At 47.2% G+C, this 22062-nt stretch overlaps 1 protein-coding gene across 1 annotated transcript in view; it reads right to left on the bottom strand.

Annotated features, from left to right (window-relative positions):
• Positions 1-213: 213 nt before the first annotated feature.
• The window catches only part of DPYS (dihydropyrimidinase), a 93534-nt gene continuing 71685 nt past the window's right edge, over positions 214-22062 (bottom strand). Inside the window, exons 8-10 of the mRNA XM_055127953.1 lie at positions 8795-9002; positions 1883-2012; positions 214-496 (exon numbers count right to left, since the gene is read on the bottom strand). Coding sequence (XP_054983928.1) covers positions 1890-2012; positions 8795-9002 — 331 coding nt within the window. The 3' untranslated portion in view covers positions 214-496; positions 1883-1889. The remainder of the gene's footprint in view (positions 497-1882; positions 2013-8794; positions 9003-22062) is intronic.

Raw genomic sequence — 22062 nt, 5'->3', positions numbered from 1 at the left:
CATTTAAATCAAAACCAAACTCCCAGAGCTCTGCTCTTGCTACTGCAGTGACACACGGACAGCAGGATATAGGATGAAGGCATAAATGTTTATTAATTAACATAAAGATCGCAGCATTTTCTATTTTTAAACAACCAGAGCTTTAAAAAAAAAAACAAACCTGAAACCAGAAAAAAAGTGATTTTCTTTTAGAAGACGGTGATTTTTTAAAAATACAAAGTTTAGAAACCTAGTAGCAGCCAGGATGACATTTTAAGGGATGATCAGAGGATTTTCACAGACTTTCCATCACAGTAAGATTCATTTCTATCTTACACAGCCACAAAGTCACAGCGAGGAAGCCAACATTTGCTTCTGCAGGAAAATCAAAGTCGCCTCGAGCAATTATTGTTTTTGAAAAGATCTCGGGGTGCCGAAAATAAGGTCCCTGCTTCTCCGGGGACTGGTAATGTTGAACTGCGATGGAGGAAACAGGAGCTTTCTTGCTAGCTTTCACCTTTGAACAGAATGAAAGGAATTCACTGTAATATTCACCCTCCTCAGAGCTGCTGAACTCACCTAAGCCATCCGCCCACCCAAGAAATCCTATCATGAAATAAACACCCGTCTCCACGGGAATGACACGTTTTAACCTTCAGTAGAATTTCCTTCTCTTGCTCATCTTTCCTTGGATTTTTACCACCATATTCCTGCATTGCAAGCCTCCTTCCCTTCCTGTAGCTCGGAAATAGCCACCCCCCCACCCCCGCAAAAAAATAAAAAGGCAGAAACATGGGGCTCTTTGGCACTGTGAGAGAAGGCACGTGTGGGAAGGCCTGGAGCCTTACTGGGTCTGTGCAGAACTGGTCCTTGTCCCATCCCTGAACCACACAGGCATCTGGCCCAGTGCATGCTGGCAGCTTTGTGTGAAAGTCCAAAGCTGATGGTTGCAGCTTAATGAAATTTCAAGATGGGCCAAACAGGGGAATCTGAGGAAGCCAGTGGAAAGGAGGGGGGAGAGAGACTCGAACCACAAAACCATGGGCAGGCGGGTGTTGGGAAGAGCAGGGCCAGGAAGCAACTGAGGAAAGGAAAAGAAAAGGTCCAGAGTGATTGATAATAGGGACTTTGAAGAAGGGCATTCAGGGGGCCGCCTGAGCACAGAGCCAGGAGGAGACCCCTAGAACCACCATGTGTGGCCTAAACCCTCCCCCCAGCAAACAAATTGAAAAACCAAATATTTCCACTGTGACTGGAGAGAAGGTACAGGGTTAAAGTGCCTGCCTTGAACATGGCAGAGCCTGGCTTGGTCCCTGCTAGCGTGACATCCCTGCCATCCCTCAAGCACCACCAGGAGTGAAGCAGAAATCAGAGCCAGGTGTGACCTGATCCCTGCCCCAAACACAACAACAACAAAAAAAAAAAAAAAAGAAAAGAAAAGAAAAGTGGGGGGAGGGGGGAGGAAAGGACCAGAAAGTTAAAAAGCTCTCCTGGAAAATGACCCCCCCCTGCCCCCCAGATGACACTGCATCCGTAGGCCTCTCTCCTCAGGGCTAGAAGGCAACACAGTTGCCTTCACCTGGTGAAGAGTCATTTTCTAGATCTGGTTCAGATATTCTGATGGGCAAAGCAGGCCCTGTCCAACCCAGCCCGCCTTGTCCTTCCTGCTACCATCCTGCTGCCTCTTGCTGCTCCCCGTTGACCGGCCAAGGCCCTGGCTTTGCATCCTGACATCCCCGGGAGGAAACCCCCAGTTCTCCTCGGCTCATCCTTTGGTCCTCTCCCCCTCATCAACCCTCCGAAATGCCTTTGGCCATTCTGAAACCTGGACCCTTGACCCCGCGCTCCTCAGCACACAGAGAGACCAATGCCCCGGGCTGGCCTGCAGGGCACTTAGCTTTACCTCCGAGCTAGTTTCCGCGGCGGGCCTCGGTCCGAGAGCCTGTCCCAGAGTCCTCTTCTGCCCCTCTCGAGTTCAGCGTGGCCACCTTCCCCGTGTAGGGCTGTCGCTTCACGGGCATTGGCACACAAGTCTGAAACAGAACGTGTCCTTTTATTGCCACCGATTCGTTGAACTCAGTATCAAGAGAGGCTCGAATCAAGGGTTGTCAGAATCCTGTGGGCATTTCAGGCATTGCCCAACCTCCCTGCCCTTTCACAGAAGTTTCTGGCAACTGTTCTTTGGGAGGATTTATCCTGTCAGGGAATGATTTCTCATGAGCAATCCTTCTCTCTGCAACTTTTGTCGGGGACCCGGCTTCATTCCCTCTGATTTCTAGAACCTTCTTAAGGGTCTTTTCAAACTTTGTACCTCTTGATCCCACAGTCAGTCCTAGGAGGGCTTTGCTGTCCCGGGATGAGTCTTTGCCCTTCTCCCAATACTCTTAGCACTGGGCTTCAAAGTGCAGCTCCTCGTGTGGGGTGTCTCTTCTCCTGGATTTCTCAAGTGCCTCTGCAAGCCACGGCGCCCCACAGAATTTCTTATCTCTAACTATACCTGCTAGGTGACTGGGGGGCAGCAGCTGCAGGAAGTTAGTTGATTTTGCACTGGAGCTGAGCTTTGAAATAGGGACTTTGTAAACAAAGAGATTCAGGAGTGAAGGGACTAGCCCCTCCGGTGGTACACAGACAGGATGCTGCAAGGAGCAGCAAATGGAAATGACGAATAAGAGCTGTATGTCATGAGAATAATGAAACTAGCAAAAATTAAGAACATGTGATGGGGGCTGAGGAACTGAATTAAACAAGAGAAGGGAGGGAGAAGCGTTCCTTTTATGACCCCAATTAATGGAGCTAAGGGCCCACAGGTCACCGGATCTCTGGGGGTATACTGGACTCCCACAGACTTATGGGAGCGCACGGGAGAGGGCACCTGAAGGCCGCAGCAAGTGGGCAAGATACCCTGACACCGGCTGTTTTCCCTTTGAGCGCCTGGAGGCCAGACCATGTGGGAAGATGCATTAATTGCTTTTTTGCCAATTACCTCTGTAACTCCTGTTTCACTGATAAGAATGTACGTAGTTTAGAGCCCACCTTTAGAGGATAAAAGAGAGACCCTCTCAACAAACGGGGCTCCGAGTCTCTTTCTCTTCTGACTTGGGGTCCTCAGCGCTGAGCTTCTAAAAAAATACTCATTCTCCTATCCTGAGCTGGCTCTCTCTGTTCATTCACGGCTCAGCACAACACAAACCACGGGGCCGCGGGCTTGGACTCCAGAACCAGAATGTCTGGCACATGATCTAACTCTGAGTTTAATACTGCAGCTCCCTCCATTGGAAAAGCCCCTTCTTTATCGGGTGACTGTGAGGGTGAAATATAAGGGGGGGCATTTAGAATAATGCCCAGTAGGGCCCAGGAGACGGCTCAGTGGCTAAAAGCATCTGCCACGCAAGCTTGCAGCCGTGAGTTCAACCCCCAGGACCGCACGCAGCTCTGCTCTTGGGACCCCAAGGCCACCATCTAATTCATCACCCGAACAGGGACACTTCTGAGAGTGTTAAGGATACTAAACCGTATTAGCTGGCACACTCCAGGGCTGTCCAAGCAAATCATGATTTATTTCCACCTTCCTCCAACTCCTCTCTCACCGAGGACCTACAGGAGCTTTTCCCGTTGCCCTTTACACTTGGCAAAGCCCGAGTTCCCATTGCACCCGCAGCCCCTGGAGAAAGTGCAGGCAGTGGTCAGGCCTCTGGATCTCCTGCCCTGGCACAATGCCCCTCATCGACTCCGGCTCAATCTCCCTCTCACGCTGAGTTTCCTTTAAAACTCCGCTGTTCGTGTTTTCCAAGTGGTTTTCCATCTCTCCTGGACTTCTTGGGAACTGGAAGCCCGCATGCCTAGATTCAGGCAGGGTCACCTAGCTAGGAGAACCCTCCCTGCTGTTCTGGTGGGGGGCTTGTTCTGCTTGCTGGTCCATCCTGGTTCTCACCCCTGAAGCCAGCAGCAGGCTCCGGGAGGATCTGCCTCCTATTGGTGAGCATCTGTCCTCACCTCTTTCTGATGTAGGCAGGCAGATAGCAAAGGCCCCCTCCCAAGGCAATGGCAAAGCCAACCTTGCAGAAAGCAGGAAGAAACAGGAACTAAGGCCGGGTAAGCCCCTCACCGATCTACAGCAACAGACCCAGAGAAGCTCCTAAGGAAACGAAAGGCCAGAAAAGGAATTTCAAAGAAGACCATCCCAACTCCCATCACCACTCCCAAGCCCCTTGCTAACCTCCTTAGCAACAAACTTTAACCTAGGTAGAAGTCCCATGTGGGGGCAGCTTGGAAAATCCCTCTAAAAGCCACCTTGAACAAAGGAAGGGAGCATATATGCTGCCCAAGCCTATGTGCTTCTTGAGTGCTGGGATGTGTGTAGGGTTCTCTCTTCCTCCCCTTTGAGAAGGGTTCTCTCTTGAGCACGTTACTCTCCATTCTCTCCCACTTTCTCTCCCTCCTTCCCTTCAAAACCTCCAAATAAAATCTGTTCTCCTTGTCTACTCCTGAAATTTCTTTCTACGAGTGAGACAAGAACCCATTAACACTGAGTCCCAGATGGCAGAGACAGATAGGGAGAAAGTGATGGTCTTTCTCCTCCCCACTTGACATGAGCACTCTTGGGCCCACCCACATCATTTCCACCTCTGTCCCTGAGGCTGTTCCACCTCCTTCTGCTCCAGCGAGGCCCAATTGCCTTCTGTAGTTCCTCCCCGGCAGAAGGCTTGAATCCCACCTGCTGCCTCCCCCATCTTGCTCCACCTTCAACTACCTCTTACTCCCAGTTCACGCGTCTCTGCAGTCACCGGGGCCTGCACGGAGTCTGGGTTCCAGGAAGTACTCAGGAGAGGGATGTTGAGTTCCTTTGGGAGATGGGAGTGGGTGGAGGCGAGGAGAGCCCCATGCAAGCAAGCTCTCCTTGTGACAAGTGTCCTGGCTGGGGCCACCTCAGTTTCCCATACTGCTTTCCTCTGGCCTCTCCTTCTGTCAGTGCTCCAGGATATGCCTCCTCTAGGGCCAGCCAGATGCTTTCTGTGGGCGGGACTCAGCTCAGACAGTCCATTTCTGGGGCCAGAGAGAAAGTACAGCCAGGAGTGAGCTTGCCTTGCACTCAGCCGACCCCGGTTCGATCCCCGGTACTGCAAATGGTCTCTACAAAGAGTGGTCCCTGAGTGCAGAGCCAAGAGTAACCCCCAAAGCACCGCTGGGTGTGGCCCCAAAACAACAACAACAACAAAATGCTTTTCTGGGTACTCAGCTGCGGCACTGCTGGGCCAACCCTTTGCCTGGCTCTTCACAACAACCCTGATCACAACCACCATCCCCCAAGGAGAGGTGTCCCGAGAACTGGGAGGTGGACGTGGAGGTGAGGAGGGCCCTAAGATCTTCTTGCATGGAGAGCTGTCCCCACTCAGAACCCAAGGAGCAATCTCTCAGGAGCCCCAGGAGGCCGCCTCTGCCACCCTCCACCATCTGCCACTGTTAATTCATCCATCTTTCCATCCAAGTCCCCCCTCCAACCCCCACACCCCCATACTGCCTTCTTTGATAACTACATGGAACGGAATTAAAGGAAGTATCTGTTGTTGTCTCAAGTCTCCTGGAATTTTTCACCTTTTAGTACATTTTAGCTTCAGAGGCAGGTCATATAAATTCCCTAATGTGCTCATTTCCACAGCACATATACTGTAAGTTCCCTAATGCAACAGTTTGGCCTTTTTTTTCTCCCCCTCCTTTGCATGCCAGAGATCTAACCCAGGCCCTCATGCTTGTCAGGAACTTTGCCCCTAAGCCACCCACAGCCCCAGTCTCAGCCTGGCTCCTGGCCCTGCCCCTGGCATTGTATTCTACCTAAATTTCAGAACCTTGGCAGACAATTGCCATTGTGATGGGTGAGCAGAAAAGAGAATTCCATCACAATAGGCTTTGTGATAGATAAATATTCATTCCATCCACCTCACACCTGGATAATTACAGAAATGCTTTTTTGCTGAGCAGACTGGTGATGGGGGGAAGCAGTTCGTTATATTGATGGAAATTTTAATTTTATTGTCTGCTGAGTGGGCTGTGAGGAGATGCAAGAATCTCTGAGACTAGCCAGACCCCGAAAGGTGATTCCAGGGCCTGCTGGAAAGAAAGCTGTGGACAGCAGAAATCCCTGAATAGCAACCCTTGGTCTCACTCCAAATTCTCCAAATGAACAGCCAAGTTCAGAGTTCAAAGTTCAAGGTTACCTGTCTAGAACTCTCCATGACATTGAAGCTAAAAGCATCTTTAAGGATGAAACAGCACTAACCATGCAAGTGGAAGCAAACATAAACAAATGGGGCTACATCAAACTAAGAAGCTTCTACACCTCAAAAGAAACAGTGACCAAAGTACAGGATGAGGCCACAGAATGAGAAAGAGTATTTACCCAATACCCATCTGATAAGGGATTAATATCCAGGATATACAAGATACTTGTAGAATTGTATAAGAAAAAAATCTCCAACCCCATCAAAAAATGGGGAGAAGAAATGAACAGAAGTTTCCTCAAAAAAGAAATACAAATGGCCCAAAGGCACATGAAAAAATGCTCCACATCACTAGTCATCAGGGAGATGCAAGTCAAAACAACAATGAGATATCATCTCACACCACAGAGACTGGCACACATTCAAAAGAACAAAAGCAACCAGTGCTGACGTGGATGTGGGGAAAAAGGGATGTTCCTTCACTGATGGTGGGAATGCCGACTGGTCCAGCCTTTCTGGAAAACAATATGGACAGTCCTTCAAAAACTAGAAATTGAGCTTCCATATGACCCCACAATACTACTTCTGGGAATATATCCCGAGGATGCAAAAGAGCACAGTAGAAATGATATCTGTACCTATATATTCATTGCAGCACTGTTCACAATAGCCAAAATATGGAAACAACCCGAGTGCCCTAAAACAGATGACTGGTTAAAGAAACTTTGGTACATCTACACAATGGAATACTATGCAGCTATTAGGAGAGATGAAGTCATGAAATTTTCTTATAAATGGATAAACATGGAAAGTATCATGCTAAGTGAAATGAGTCAGAAAGAGAGGGACAGACATAGAGGGACTGCACTCATTTGTGGAGTATAAAATAACATCACATGAGGCTGACACCCAAGGACAGTAGATACAAGGGCCAGGGGGATTGCCCCATAGCTGGAAGATTGCTTCATGAGCGGAGGGGAGAAGACAGATGGAATAGAAAAGGGATCACTAAGAAAATGATGGCTAGAGGAACCAGTTGGGATGGGAGATGCATGCTGAAAGTAGATAATGGACCAAACATGATGACCTCTCAGTGTCTGTGTTGCAAGCGATAATGCCCAAAAGTAGAGAGAGAGTATAGGGAATATTGTCTGCCATGGAGGCAGGGGGAGGGTGGGAAAGGGGAGGTATACCCAGGATATTGGTGGTGGGGAATGTGCACTGTGGAGGGATGGGTGTTTGATCATTGTGAGATTGTAACCCAAACATGAAAGCTTGTAACTATCTCATGGTGATTCAATAAAATTTTAAAAATTAAAAAAAAAAAAGTTCCCTGCCTAGCCTGAGTCAAGACCCGTTCAACCAATCCTGCAGGACCAACAAATCACTAGCCCGTGAGTAACCTCTGGGGTTCAGCGAAAGGGACCTATCACAGGGAACTTGTGCCTCTTGGATCATGTTTTAGAATACATCAAATGTTCTGATTCAGAGGCCAGCTGTGATAGCACAGTGGGGATGGTGCCTGCCTGGCATGCCACCAGCTGTGGTTCAATCCCTGGCACCCCATTAGGTCCCCTGAGCCTCGCCAGAAGTAAGCACTGCTGGTTTCAGCAAGAACAAAACAAAACAAAATAGATTTTGTTCTTGAGATACCTGTGTGAGTTATTCTCAAGGACAGCGTGACAAAGCTGGGAAATCTCCTTCCGGAGTTGGTTTCCTGCTAAACTCAAGGCTCTGCAGTCAACTGACCCAGGGGCGCCTCAGAGCAGATGCCCAGAATGCCAGCCTATGAAGGGGATCGGCTGTTGGTCACACAGCCAGGATAAAGGACAGGGCAGTTTTCCTGCTGGGACATCTTGATGTAGGCAGGCAGGCAGATAGGGAAGGCCCCTTCCAAAGCAATGGTGGTAAATTTCCTGGGAAGTGATAGCCCTGACCTCAGGGAGAACTGGAGCCAGTCTGTAACAGACCTTGAGGAGGCTGGACCAACCCCCTCCAACAGAAGCTCCTGCGGAAACAAAAGGCCAGGAAAGGAATTTCAAAGACCTTCACCACTCCCAACCCCCCTGGAAACTTCCTTAGCAACAGACTTTGACCCAGGTAGAAGCCCCAGGTGGGGGCAGGTTGGAGAAACCCTATAAAGGTCACTTTGAACAAAGGAAGCGCGAGCATATGCTGCCGGAACCCACGTGCTGCTTGTGCCCACGTGGCCAAGCACACGAGGTTCCTGAGCACATGTGTCACCTGCATCTCCCCTCTTGAGATGTGGACTTTCATGTCTGATGCTGGGGTGTGTGTAGGGGTCTCTCCGCTCTTGGAGAAACCCAGGTTCTCTCGAGCATGTTACTCTACACTCTCTCTCCCACTTTCTTTCTCTTTCCCTTCTAAACCTCCAAATAAAATCTGTGTAATTTCACTGCCCATCTACTACTGAAATTCTTTTCTGCTAGTCGAGACAAGAACCCAGTAACCCTGGGTTCTGAGTAGCAGAGGTGGATTGGGAGAAAATGACCATCTTTCCCCTCCCCACTTCCCATGAACCACCCGTGGGGCCAACCGACATCAATGTCAGATCTTCCCAGGTCAATGGCACAACTCACCCGGTCCCGCTGTTGGATCCGCTTGTAAATATATTCAGCAAATGGCTTGCGGGGAATAAATTTTCCATCCCCAGCCTTGACGTGGAACACTCCAGCTTCATATACCACTTTGCCCCTGGAAATCGTTACGAGGGGCACCCCGTGGCAAACCATGCCCTCGAAGATGTTGAAGTTAACTGCCTGATGATGAGTTTTCGCTGAAATTGTCCTGTTGGTAGGAATCAGGAAGGCCCAGATCACCACCTGCTCATTTGACAAATATCAAACATCACATTTATCAAAAGAATGATGTGGAGGAAAGTCTGGCAACTCTATTAAGTCATTACTTCATCACTGGAATATGTGGCTTCAAGAATAGAATGTGGCATTAACATTTCATTACAAAGTAATTACTTTTTTGAGAGGAAAACCCAATAGATCACTCACTGGGACAATGAATGAAGATAGAGTGGCAGGAAGAAGGGCACTGTGTCTCTCATTTACAAATGGAAAAACTGTCTATGTGTCCAAGGGATAAAATATTCGTTTTGGAACATTTAAACCTTATAACTAACTCTACAGAATTTTCCCTTTGAAGAGTCCTCTCATTCCTGCTGCTCTAAATCACTGGCCAATTCCTCCACTGTTAGACATCATGGTTATTTGATGGCTCTTTGATGGAATTTGGTAGTTATAAAAGAAATTTACATTTCAAAGAGTTACAGCTTGGTAGTAAAACTGAAAATCTGAAGATAATGAAAATAATAAAATTAGGGGCTGGAGTTCAGGGATAAGAAGCCTGCCTTGCAGGTGGCTGGCCCCAGTTCAATACCTATAACCATTTATGATCTCCAGGACAACCAGAGTGATTCCAGAGCACAGATCCAGAAATTCGCCTCAAATGCAGCAGAGTGTGGCCCAACCACCCTCACCCCAAGAAGTAGAACTGTAGCACTGTCATCCCATTGTTCATTGATTTGCTCGAGCGGGCACCAGTAATGTCTCCATTGTGGACTTGTTACTGTTTTTGGCATATCAAATACACCACAGGTAGCTTGTCAGGCTCTGCTGTGTGGGTAGAATACTCTCGGTAGCTTGCTGGGCTCTCCAAGAGGAACGGAGGAATTGTACCCATGTTGGCCGCGTGCAAAGCAAACGCCCTACCTGCTGTGCTATTGCTCCAGTCCCCCAAGAAGTAAAATAAGTAAAATTACAAAATGGATTACACAATGACACCACTGTAGTCTGTCACCTATTTGCATGACCATCATAATGCTTCGACATTTATTAAGACTTTTCCATCTCTTTTCTTTGTTTATTAGGTCACACCTGGCTGTGCTCAGGACTTAATCCTAGTTTTCTGCTCAGGGATCACCTCTGGTGCTCAGGGCACTGTATGTGGTGCTGGGGATCTAACCTGGACTGGCTGAGTGCGAGGCAAATGCCTTCCCTGCTGTACTATCTGTCCAGCCCGAGGACTTCTCGATCAGTTTTATATTTCTGTTTCTAGGAGGGTCACACCCCATGGTGTTGGTTTTGAGGAGGCAAGCAGGGTACTGGGAATTGAACCCAGGGTCTCACACATTATCTGTATCCACAATGCCACCTCTTGACTGGCTGCCAATCCCTATAATCCTGCTACCCTCTGCTCCCCATCACTTCAAAGAGCTGCTCAAGCCATTTCAGAGAAGGGAAAGCAGAGCCCCTTCCTTCCCTGCCATTGCCGCTGGGAAGATCTCCCAGGCCCCATGTCACTCTTTCTCAGCTGCCGAGTTCTGCTGCATTCTAAGGATACGCCACAGAATGCTGATCCATTCTTCCCACTGAAGGAACACTGGGGTCATTTTCAGTGTTGGCTGATCACGAGTGGAGCTGCTATAAACGCTTGAGTCCGTGCTGTGTGTGGGAGCTTCTCTTATGCAAATACCCAGGGGTATCAGTGCCCACTGAGAGGTCAGGGTGCACTAGGACAAGAGCCCACAGTCACCTCAGAAACCACTTTATCAATATAAAGAGAGTATCAGCAATGCCTGCGAGTTATAAATATAGATGCGAAAGTGAGTGTGAGACAGATGCATAAATACAGATGCCAAAGCAAGGATGATTACAACCACCATGATTTCAAACATAAAGGTGGTAAGACTATGGATCCATTTTACTTAAAATCCAATTTTACTATGGATCAACTATTGAGACGAAAGGATGTCACAAGTAAGTAAGAGAACAGTAAAAAATATTTACAGGGTCCCTAAGGATAGGATGAGTGGTGAGCTGGTGAGGAAAGACAAACACTCAAAGAAAAACTAGGAAGCAATTGAGAGACCTCTTGGTGACAGTGACAGTTTGTGACCAACCCAGCCTCTGTCTTATCAATGTTTGCTGCTTTACTGTACATCACAGCTCAGGGCAGGTACTCTTGGGCTTATACTGTAATGCTGCAGAAACACATCCAGAGTGCTGCAAGAGTAAGAATGCCCCAGGGAGAAAGTAAAATGCATAAAATATGCACTGCACTGGGGAGTCAGATCCAAGAACGGAGGGCAAAGAAGGGAAAATCCTAAATCATCAAGCTTGATTTCTCCCGATAGGCAATTAAATGTTACTGACACCCTTAGGAAAATAGTCTTACAGGAAAAAAATATATATATGTTCATAAAGTTTTTTATGCCCATATCACTTGAACTATTGAAAACTTGAAGAGGAACACCTGTCCAGTGGATTCTTGGTTGAATGAATTCTTGAGTATCTATGAGAGTCTAGAATTAGGGAAATACCGGGTGGGGCATAGAGATGGTAAAGGGATAAGGTGATTGCCTTGCACACAGCCGACCCAGGTTCAAATCCCTACTACCACATATGGTCTCCCAAGCATAGCACCAGGAGTAACCCTTGAGCACTGTTGGGTGTAGCTCCAAATCTCAATCCCTTCAAAAAATGTTAGAAAGCCAAGAAAACAAAGACCTAATATTAAAATTGGGGAAAAATATCATGGAAATGATGGATAAGTTAGGACATGTACAAGTGGACAAATGCAAAGGAAATATGAGAAACAAAATATGAGGGAAAAAATGTAGAAGTTATGAAAGCTTAAAGCAAAATGGCTTTAAAAGCAAAATAGCAGATTTGATTTCTCCACTTCAGCCATACAGTGGGTCAGAACTTGACTTCCTCAGCCTGGGAGCTGGCAAGAGAAAAATGACAACCGGGCAACTTCCAAGTGGTTCCTGTAACAGGGCATTAAAGAAATGAGGTCAAAAGAACACAAAACGGAAATTCTACACTTTGTCACCTGCAGAAGCAGAACATGCTGCTGTTGCCACCTTGGAAGGTGTCTCACAGGGTGTCATTCCTCACCCAACTTTTCCTTTCCATTCAGAGCTGTGATTCTCCAACTCGTGAGACACCTTCATATGTCCAACATGTACCTTTCTTGACAACCTATTGCCCAGGTTTGCCCTGCTCTCTCCCCTAAGACCTAGACAAGAACCCTGCTACCCCATAACCCTGTACATTTTGTCTCAGTAAAGAGTAGAGTGGAGGGGGATAAAATAAATAAATAAATAATTAGAAAAAGAAAAAAAAAGGATGTTGATACTCCCAACCAACCCTGACCACCAAGGGCAAAACTGGTCATCTTTCCTCTGTGGTTTAGCACAATCTGTCTCAACAGTCATTATCTCTTCCTACATCCTCTGCTTTCCTATGTGGTGTGCCCAGGAATGCATGAACCATGATATTAGATCCTCAGGACACAGTGGGTGCTAAATAAATAGTCATGAAACAAGAAAGAATCACATAATCTCCCTCCTATTGCTTTTGCTTTCTGACCTCCATTGTCCTCAGGGATGAGACAGTGTTTTGGAGACAGACAACTGGATTAAATGGGACTGCAAACTTCAACCCCTAAGCATGGTTGCACCTACCATTTCCAACAAGCAGCATAAGTTTATTTGGAATGATCGTGATATCAAAAGCATAGGAACAACTGAAGAGAAAAGAAGGAGCTGATTGGCAATGATAGAACTGAAGTTGGGAAGGATGGTCAGTAGCATGAGCTGGAGAACCCCTTCAAAGAGTGGCGGGGGCATCTGGTTTCATGCCCGGCAGAGATGGATAACGTCACTACTGACACAGTCTATATCTGTGAGTTTAGGATGGTGTTGAAGAGCAAGGAGGTTAGAAGTAAAATATGGGCTGGACTGTGCAGTCTCCACAGGCCAATACTGACCATCCAGGGGCCTGGGATCCTAAACAGGGCAAAAGTATCTTAAGGTCCCTTTGGCCCATCAGATCTAAAAGAATGAAATGGGGCAGCTTTTCCCAGGGAGAGTGACCACACCTTCCCCACTACAAGCTAGGGCTTCTATTCTTAGCTTTTCCTAACCCCAGAGAGTCCAGAATTTTGAGGGGGACAAGAAGGGGCAACACTGCAAAAAAAATTGACAGAATAAAACAAGTAAGCAGATTAGTAAAACATGATGAGTCACATTCCTAGTTATAGCTTATCCACTGTATGAAACACTTTTCAAAAACAAGACTGCAGCAACACTGAACACTACGAAGCAAGCATCTGAGCATTATTATCAGAGATAATAAAATAAAGCAGAGATAATGAAATAAAGCTAAGGGAAAACGTGACCAGGGTTCACCGCCACAGAGTCAGTTGGGCCACGTGTTCTTTCCAGAGGCCAGTCCCTTCATCAAGAGTCCGTGATTCTCTCTGAGGTAGAATCGGAAAAGCCTGCAACCCCAAATGAACAGAGACAGCCCCCTTTCCTTCCCCACCCGCCCCAGTCTGCAGCTCAGATGGAAATATGGACCAATTCTCATCCCATTTGTAAGAAAGACCCCAAGTTTCCTGTTCAAGCATCTTTTCAGGGGCAGGAGAGATAGTACAGTGTGTAAGGCACTTGCCCAGCATGAAGATAATAAATAATAAATAATTAAAAGAAACAATAAAACTTTCGGGGTTTTCCCCCCCAAACTTAACAATATTCCCATCAGTTCAGCAGAGTGACATTGGTGAGAAAGCAAATCTCTCTAATTATCAGATGGGATAGCTAGGCAGTTGTCCCGGGCAGTCCGGTGACAGGCGTGATGTCAGTGAATGAGGAAGGACTTCCTGCACAGCTGACCCTCCCACGGCAATTCCTGGGCAGGTTGCTCCCAGCTGTCATTCTGTCCCCTGTGGAAAAGCCCCCACAGCTAGCAGCGCACAGGCTGGGCTCTCTGCAGTGGGGGGTGGGCCAGGCTACCTTCCTGAGGTGCAACTATGCCTATCTTTTGGCGCATTCACATAGGGAAGCAGAGGCCCTCAGGTGAACTTGAATCTTTTGTCCAATGTTCACCAACATTGATGCCCTTCGCGTCACAGCTGTAGGGCATCACTGTGGTCCTGATGAACAGCTTTTTTATTAAGGAGTCAACGTGACCTCACAGAAGGGAAACACACTGCGGAGGACCTCAGGTGACAGCCCCATTGCCCATGTGTTTCCTGAGAGAACAGGCATTTCCAGAGAAATGACTTGCTTAGATCTTTGTTTAAATTTCCTCCGACTCAGCCATTTGGTCTTCATTCCACATGGATCCCTACCAAGGTGGTAGGAGAACCCGAAGAAACAGCTAGAATCAAATCTGGGCTCCTAAGTGTCATCTATCAAATTATGTGTCCTCTCTCTACAGTGTGTTAGAACATGGCCTGCACATTTCATGCAAAAGAATAATAATTGTTTCATCCTTCCAATAGGCCCTGAGAGACAGCTCAATGAAAGAACAGACTTTGCATAAATCAGGCTCTAGATTTGAAACCCTGGAACCATCATAGGAGGTTGGTACAATTATTATTCCCAAGCAACAAAGGAGGAGGAAGAGAAACAAAAATATCACTCATGTCACCCCTGTTACACTTCTAGGAGGTTCTCGTACGTAAGGGAAGAGGTTATTTAGTGTACTAGACAGTATCATCCCTCGAAAGCACCATCAATGCAGATGCAGGAAGTCTTCCATCAATAGCAACAGACTATATCCACTTGGAAACCAATGGGACGCAGCTCAGGCCCTACTAGCTCATGTTCCATGGTCTGTTTTCTGAGACTGAGGATGTTCTTGAAAATTCCTTAGACTACCTGGCAAGCTCCCTGTAGCGTATTCGATATGCCAAAAACAGTAATAATAATAATAGGTCTCATTCCCCTGACCCTGAAAGAGCCTCCATCATTGGGAAAGATGAGTAAGGAGAGGCTGCTAAAATCTCAGGGCTGGGACGAATGGAGACGTTACTGACGTCTGCTCGAATAAGTTGATGAACAACGGGATGACAGTGATACATTGATACCTTTGATCATGGTAGAAGATATAGATTTGGAATTCTAAGTGGTGCTCAAATAATTGCCCAAGGACCCCCAACAAGAAATTGTGGTCCACTAGACTGACCGTTCAAGACAAGGGCCCCAGGATGCTGTGCTTCTCCTTCCACCTCTGTACCCCCTTGTAGTGAGCAAACAGCACTTTAGACATATCTGTTTATCTGAAGAGAAACCTCCAAGGTTGCATCCTCTGAACCTCCAGGATTGCACCCAGTGCTGGGACCGCAGGATCCCCATGCCTGGCACGGACCTTCAGCACTGCACTGTCTCTCGTCGCCTATGCGTATTTGCATATATTTTTTTATTGTGTGTCTTAGCGGTCTGCTTCAAACTACCTCTCCTGTCACTGTTTGTACATGGCAAGTTATGTAAGTGGGAAGCAGATCAGCCGCATCTCTGGAATGCTAAGTGGTGCTACTTCAAGTACATCGTCATTATTAAGCAAAGTTGCTGCTGGCTGCACCCATCAATCTTCCACCCTGTTCAGACGTCCACACTCGCCTCCCACAGAAGAGAAAATGGGAATTGTTTCAGCAATGTAATTAAATCTAAATTGGTCAATAACTTGGAACCCTATGGGCGCTCAATGGATGACAAGCCTTTTAATGCAGGTTTATAAAAATGCTGCCCAAATACTAACTTAAAGAAATAAACCAGAGCAGGAAACCCTGTCATTTACTTTGTCCTTGGAGCTGTGTCGCTAGGGCAAGGTGGGTGGGGAGGTGTTAATCAGATCATGGTCAGATCACCCTGGGAAGCTGACCTTGGAAACTTCACCTCCATCGCCCTCTGAGTCTCCCATCCATAGCAGTGAACAAACAAAAGGTGCTTTAGAGTTATCTTTACCAGAAGATACATACTAGCAAGTTTCGGCATCATCACTTAACATAAATATGACATGTCCTATATGTCAGCTTTCAGAAAGCAGGACACGAACTATAATTTAGGGTCTTGGAAAAAAAGAAATGGAAGGTGAATCAGCAAAAGCTAGCAAGATGCGGGCTGGTGGCCCTAAAGGTTAAACGTGGTGGGTGCTTCTCAGGGAGGAAGGAGGAAGGTCTGCTGGCTCTGGGAAGGTCAGGCTGTAGGGCTGAAGGATCTGGTGAAAGGGGGTCAAGGGACCTGGGTCACACCTGGGATGTACAATCTGCGACACTGCCAGGGGGATCCTCAAAATCACTGCAAGAGCGCAACCTCCAGGTGGCACAACATGAACAACAATAACAATGGGGCCAGAGGGAGGGTACAGTGGGTAGGGTGCTTGCCTTGTATGTAGCTCACTGGGGTTCAACCCCCAGCACCCCATATGGTCCCCCAAACCCGCAAGGACTCATCCCTGAGTGCAGATCCAGGAGTGAGCCCTGAGTGTGAGCCACGGGTGTGGCTCAAAAACAAAAACAAAATGACAATAACAACAATCAAGGGAATGGGAGTGGGGAATCATTCACTCGGGTGCTGTGCAGACTGGCCTGGTAATTAAATCAGCCCCTTCCTGGAATCTGTGCTGTTCGGGTTAGGATGATGTTATTTGACCACGATATGGGCAGGAAAAAGGTGTCAATTTCTAGCTGGGCACACTAGACAAAAATCTTCCCTGCAAGTCCCAAATAAGTAACATCCTTCTTATTCAGCTCAGTGCTAACGCCATATTTCAAGAACAAAAGGGCATTTCAAGGACAGTAAGGTTCTCAAGTAAGGAGAGAGAAGTTGAGTGAGAAGGACCAGAAGAGTTGCACAGGGATTTAGAGGAGCAGCCTTGCAAGCATTCGGTCATGAATTCAAATCTGATGTCGCACAGGCGCCAAACACAATCCCAGCTGCTCTGCAGCCTGGCATCCCCATTGCTGCCCTTTCCAGCTGCCATACAAACAGGTAAGTCAAAGTACCACGGAAATGAGTGAGACTGATTTGCTTCCCCTACCAGCTACCACCATTTTCCCGTTAGCACCACAGCACAAAAGATGTGTGAGCTCCCCAGAGCAGGAAGCGGGACTCCAAGTGAGCAGCGCCCTGACCCCGCAGCTCTAACCATACCACATGCAATGCTCACTGGGTACCGCAGCAAAGCATGCAAATACTAAAATTTGCAAACACCACAGCCAGGCGGGTGTGCACCCCCTGGCCGCCAAAGAAGCAATAACAATACTGAAATGGAAAAGAACATAAAAATAATTTTTTTTTAAATTTTATGTTGGATGAGAGCAATGTCAGAGGTACTTTATTCTTTTTTTTTTTTTTTTTTGAAAAACGATGACCTATTTTCTCTCCATCCCTACTGAGGAAAATACAAAAGAGGTGGTGGGCATAATCTCCAGCAAATGAAACGGAGTTTGACCCTGGAAAAAAACTCCCTGCAAGCCACGAGCGAGGTGGTGGCCTGGCTGTGAGCACTGATGTCTGAAAAAGGGTGTAACCACTGAGCAAGCGCACTGCGGTCAGAAAGCCGTGTGAGTCCTGCGCAAGCACACGTCATTTGACGTCAGAAGGTCACGTGACTACAGCGCACGCATACGCCCAAGCCTTCTGACGTCAGAGTTTCTCTCACTCCTCAATCCCGGACTGTGTTTCCAAATCACAGGCTCGGGTTCTCAGGCCCGCCCATGTCACAAAACAACGGGTCCTTAACATACCCAGCACTGATTGATCGCTTGCTCGGTGACAGGCCTTAAAAGCCTTTCCTGACACAATCCTCAGGGTACACCTAGGCTGTGGGTGTCATTCTTATCCCCCCTCCCTGGGCCAGAAGGGAGCTTCGCTGGACCTTGCAGTACTGCAAGGTTTCTCTTGAGGGGTAAAATGCAGTTTGCTCTAAGCACGGGGCAGCTCCCACAAATGCCCCTGGAGGTGGTCCAGGGCAATGAGGCAACCGCTTTGTGGTGCCTGGACCAGCATTTACACTTCTGCATGTGTCTACTGCTCATAGCCCCACCCTGTCGCAGCTGATGGAGCAAATGACGGAGGCCAGAATCTAATGTCCTGGACTTGAATGATGCTTAGTTGTGAAGGATCAACTGACTTTTCCTATGGCTTTCCGATCCATTGTCTAAAGACGGTGGAAAACGACAGAGCAAGAACTCAAACCCAGAACAGAGGGTACCAGAGGGAAAGGAAGAAGGGTTTCCTATGCTATGTGGAGGCATCTACTTTGGAGCAGTGTGAAGTTGTGCCCCTCACACACGTACTGTTGTGATAAACTAATGTCATCTCATTAAATATAATATGGAAAAAACAGGAGTAGAACAAACTAAAAACCAAGAGAAGACAGAAAGGAATTACAGGAAATTAGGTGCTTATCTTGCACACAGCTGATGAAGGTTCTACCCCTAACACCACACATGGTTTCTGAAAACTTCCAGTTTGATCCTGACACAGAGCCAGGATTTATCTCTGAACATCAAACTATACTTCCCACCCCATCCAAACCCACCCGTTCAAAAAAAGAAAAAAGTAGCTACCAAGATACAAACTTCTTCCTCTGGATCATGGTGTGAAATGTAGATTGAGGTTGTCTCTCAGAGGAGCTGACCTTGATAATCCACTGAGAGGGAAAGACTGTATGCTCCAAAAGACAAGACTCAGAGTTGGAAAGCTATGGCTTTAAGGGCAAATCTGGCCCACAGGCTGCTTTTTGTAAATAAAGTTTTATTGGCACATGATCAAGTTCGTTTGTTTAGTCGTTATTCCATTACCTGTGGCAGAGCCAAATAATAGTGACAATCTGCCCATACCCCAGAGAGGTCAAAATATTTACTTTCTGGCCCTTGATTGTAGGACTTGGCTGACCTCTGTTCTAAATATCTACAGAGATTTAAAAAAAAAAAAAACACTTCAGTCTCATAAGGATGGGCAAACTTGAAATCTAGACAAGAGGGAGAGAGAGCAAAGGTAGGGAACAGAGGAGGGGAGGAGGAGAAATAAAAAACACCAAGGAATAAAGAAGTAGGGGAGCAGAAGGCTGTGGTGACAAGGACACTAGTGACCGTCCCAGGGGCCAGGCATGGCCACTGCCACAGAGCATCTGCTGGACGGGCACCCTCACACATCCTGCCTCCCTTACTCCCTTCACTTCACAGGTCCGTCTCACGATGGGCACATGGGGACAGAGAGGGGGGAGGACTTGTCCCCAGCTGCCCAGGCTGGCCCCTGCCTTCCCCGTCAGCACCCAGAGCAGGGAAGCACAAAGCACTTCACACCTGGGAGGGGCACCCCGCACCCTGACACTCTGTGCTGCTCTGTTCATGTCTGGGCGAGAGCTGGGTGACAGTCAATCATCTCTTTCCACCACCGGGTACTGTGGGGAGGCTGGGAGACCCAGCCCCAGAATCCCTACTAGCTCTAAATCTGGAGAGTTCCCTCTCAACCTGACCCACAGGAACCTGCTCCTGGGAAACGCGGAAACTTCTCAGAAACTTCTTGGAGAAGAAAACATCCAACCCCATCAGAAAATGGGGCAAAGAAATGAACAGAAACTTTCCCAAGGAAGAGATATGAATGGCCAAAAGGCACATGAAAAAGTGCTCTACATCACTAATCATCAGGGAGATGCAGATCAAAACAACCATGAGATACCACCTAACACCACAGAGACTGGCACACATCCAAAAGAACAAAAGCAACCGCTGTTGGAGAGGATGTGGGTAGAAAGGGACCCTTCTACGCTGCTGGTGGGAATGCCGATTGGTTCAGCCCTTCTGGAAAACAATATGGACACTTCTAAAAAAATTAGAAATTGAGCTCCCATTTGACCCAGCAATACTACTACTTGGAATAAACCCCGAAGAAGCAAAAAAGTATAGTCGAAATGACATCTGCACTTATATGTTCATTGCAGCACTGTTTACAATAGCCAGAATCTGGAAAAAACCCGAGTGCCCGAGAACAGATGACTGGTTAAAGAAACTCTGGTACATCTACACAATGGAATACTATGCAGCTGTTAGAAAAAATGAGGTCATGAACTTTGCATATAAGTGGATCAACTTGGAAAGTATCATGCTAAGTGAAATGAGTCAGAAAGAGAGACAGACATAGAAAGATTGCACTCATCTGTGGAATATAAAATAACAGAGTAGGAGACTAATATCCAAGAATAGTAGAAATAAGTACCAGTAGGTTGGCTCTATGGCTTGGAAGCTGGTCTCACATGCTGGGGAAAAAGGCAGCTCAGATAGAGAAGGGAACACCAAGTAAAATGTGGTTGGAGATCCCGCCCGGGAAGGGAGATGCGTGCTGAAAGTAGACTAGAGACTGAACACAATGGCCACTCAATACCCCTATTGCAAACCACAACACCCAATTGGAGAGAGATAACAAAAGGGAATGCCCTGCCACAGAGGCAGGGTGGGGTAGGGGGGGAAGTAGGATTGGGGGGTGGAAGGGATACTGGGCTTATTGGTGGTGGAGAATGGGCACTGGTGGAGGGATGTGTTTGCGAACATTGTGTGAGGGAAAAACAAGCTCGAAAATGTGTGAATCTGTATCCACCCTCATGGTGATTCACTAATTAAAGAATAAAATAAATTTTAAAAAAAGAGAAAAAAAAACTTCTTGTAAAGTTCACAGAGTCAGGCAGATGCCAGGCAGGCTCATGCAATCAAGGCGATGGTGCCTCTGTCCATTGGGGCAGCCTGAGGCTTCAGTCCCAAGGAGGAAATGCCAGGGACATTGACAGTGGCATCAGCGAGCCCCTCTAAGAGCAAGTTCACCCCCAAAGAAGGTGGAAAGGACAGAGCACCCAGGGAACCCGACAACCTGCAATTGCAGACACAGGACCCATGTGGGGAGTGGCTATCAATATTCAGGGGTGCAAAGAATTCCACATGTACATGCTGACTTGGGCATGGGGTCTGATAGCCATGCCCATATCGCAAATTCTAGACTCTGGGGACCACATCTGAACTTGTGTGCTGTAGGTAATCCATCTTTTCCCAACCTTTTGGAGGCTGTAAATTCCTAGTGCATAGGAGATTAAGACAGCAGTGGAGATCCAGAGGGGTAATACAGGGGTTAAGTTTCCTGCCTTTATAAGTGAATCAACATGGAAAGTATCATGCTGAGTGAAATGAGTCAGAAAGAAAGAGACAGACATAGAAAGATCGCACTCATATGTGGAATATAAAGTAGCTGAGAGGTACGAGCTTACAATGTTGCGATTCCTGGCAGACATTTCTCTGGACTTAGTTACTAAAATACTAAAATACAGAAATCCAAAACTATGCTGCTGCTGGTGTGGCCTCCTGACCTCATATCTCTTCATTCTCAGCAATGGAAAACAAATTGCCAAATGCTTTCTTTTCAGCAGATCGACTTTAGGGGGGAGAAACTCCAAATCAATGATAGTGAATTTTTTGTTTAAATATTGAATGTAATCAAAGTAAAGTGAAAGTAAAGTGAAATTTACCAGTTACACACGCGGGGTGGGGGGCTGGGGAGGTGGGGGGAAGTGGGGAGGTATATCATGATTCTTGGTGGTGGAATATGTGCACTGGTGAAGGGATGGGTGTTTGAGCATTGTATAACTGAGACTTTAACCTGAAAGCTTTGTAACTTTCTACATGGTGAATCAATAAAAGAATTTAAAAAAAAAAAGTTTCCTGCCTTGAATGGGGCTCACTCCAGTTTGATCTCTGACACTACCAAGTCTTCTGAGAGCTCATGAAACTGCTGGCCTCATTGGAGAATGCTCCTCTAGAAAGACAACCCCTCCCCCCTCATCCAAAAACACACAAATGGGGCAGGCTGCTGTAAGTCCCAGCCCCTCCTTTGCAGCTGGGAGACCAGGAGAAAACAGCTCTCTTCTTGGAACCTCAGTTTGCTCATCTAGACCCCAACACCTACACTAGGTGTGACAGGTATGCCCAGGAGGCAAGCAAAAAAACAGCTCATTTGCAGCTCAGGTTCTCTGTGGCTTGGCCCAGGCAGGGG

The sequence above is a fragment of the Sorex araneus genome, chromosome 2 (assembly GCF_027595985.1).
Source record: "Sorex araneus isolate mSorAra2 chromosome 2, mSorAra2.pri, whole genome shotgun sequence".
Lineage (NCBI taxonomy): Eukaryota > Metazoa > Chordata > Mammalia > Eulipotyphla > Soricidae > Sorex > Sorex araneus.
The sequence above is the reverse complement of the archived record's forward strand: the minus strand, read 5'-3'. Positions and strand labels throughout refer to the sequence as shown.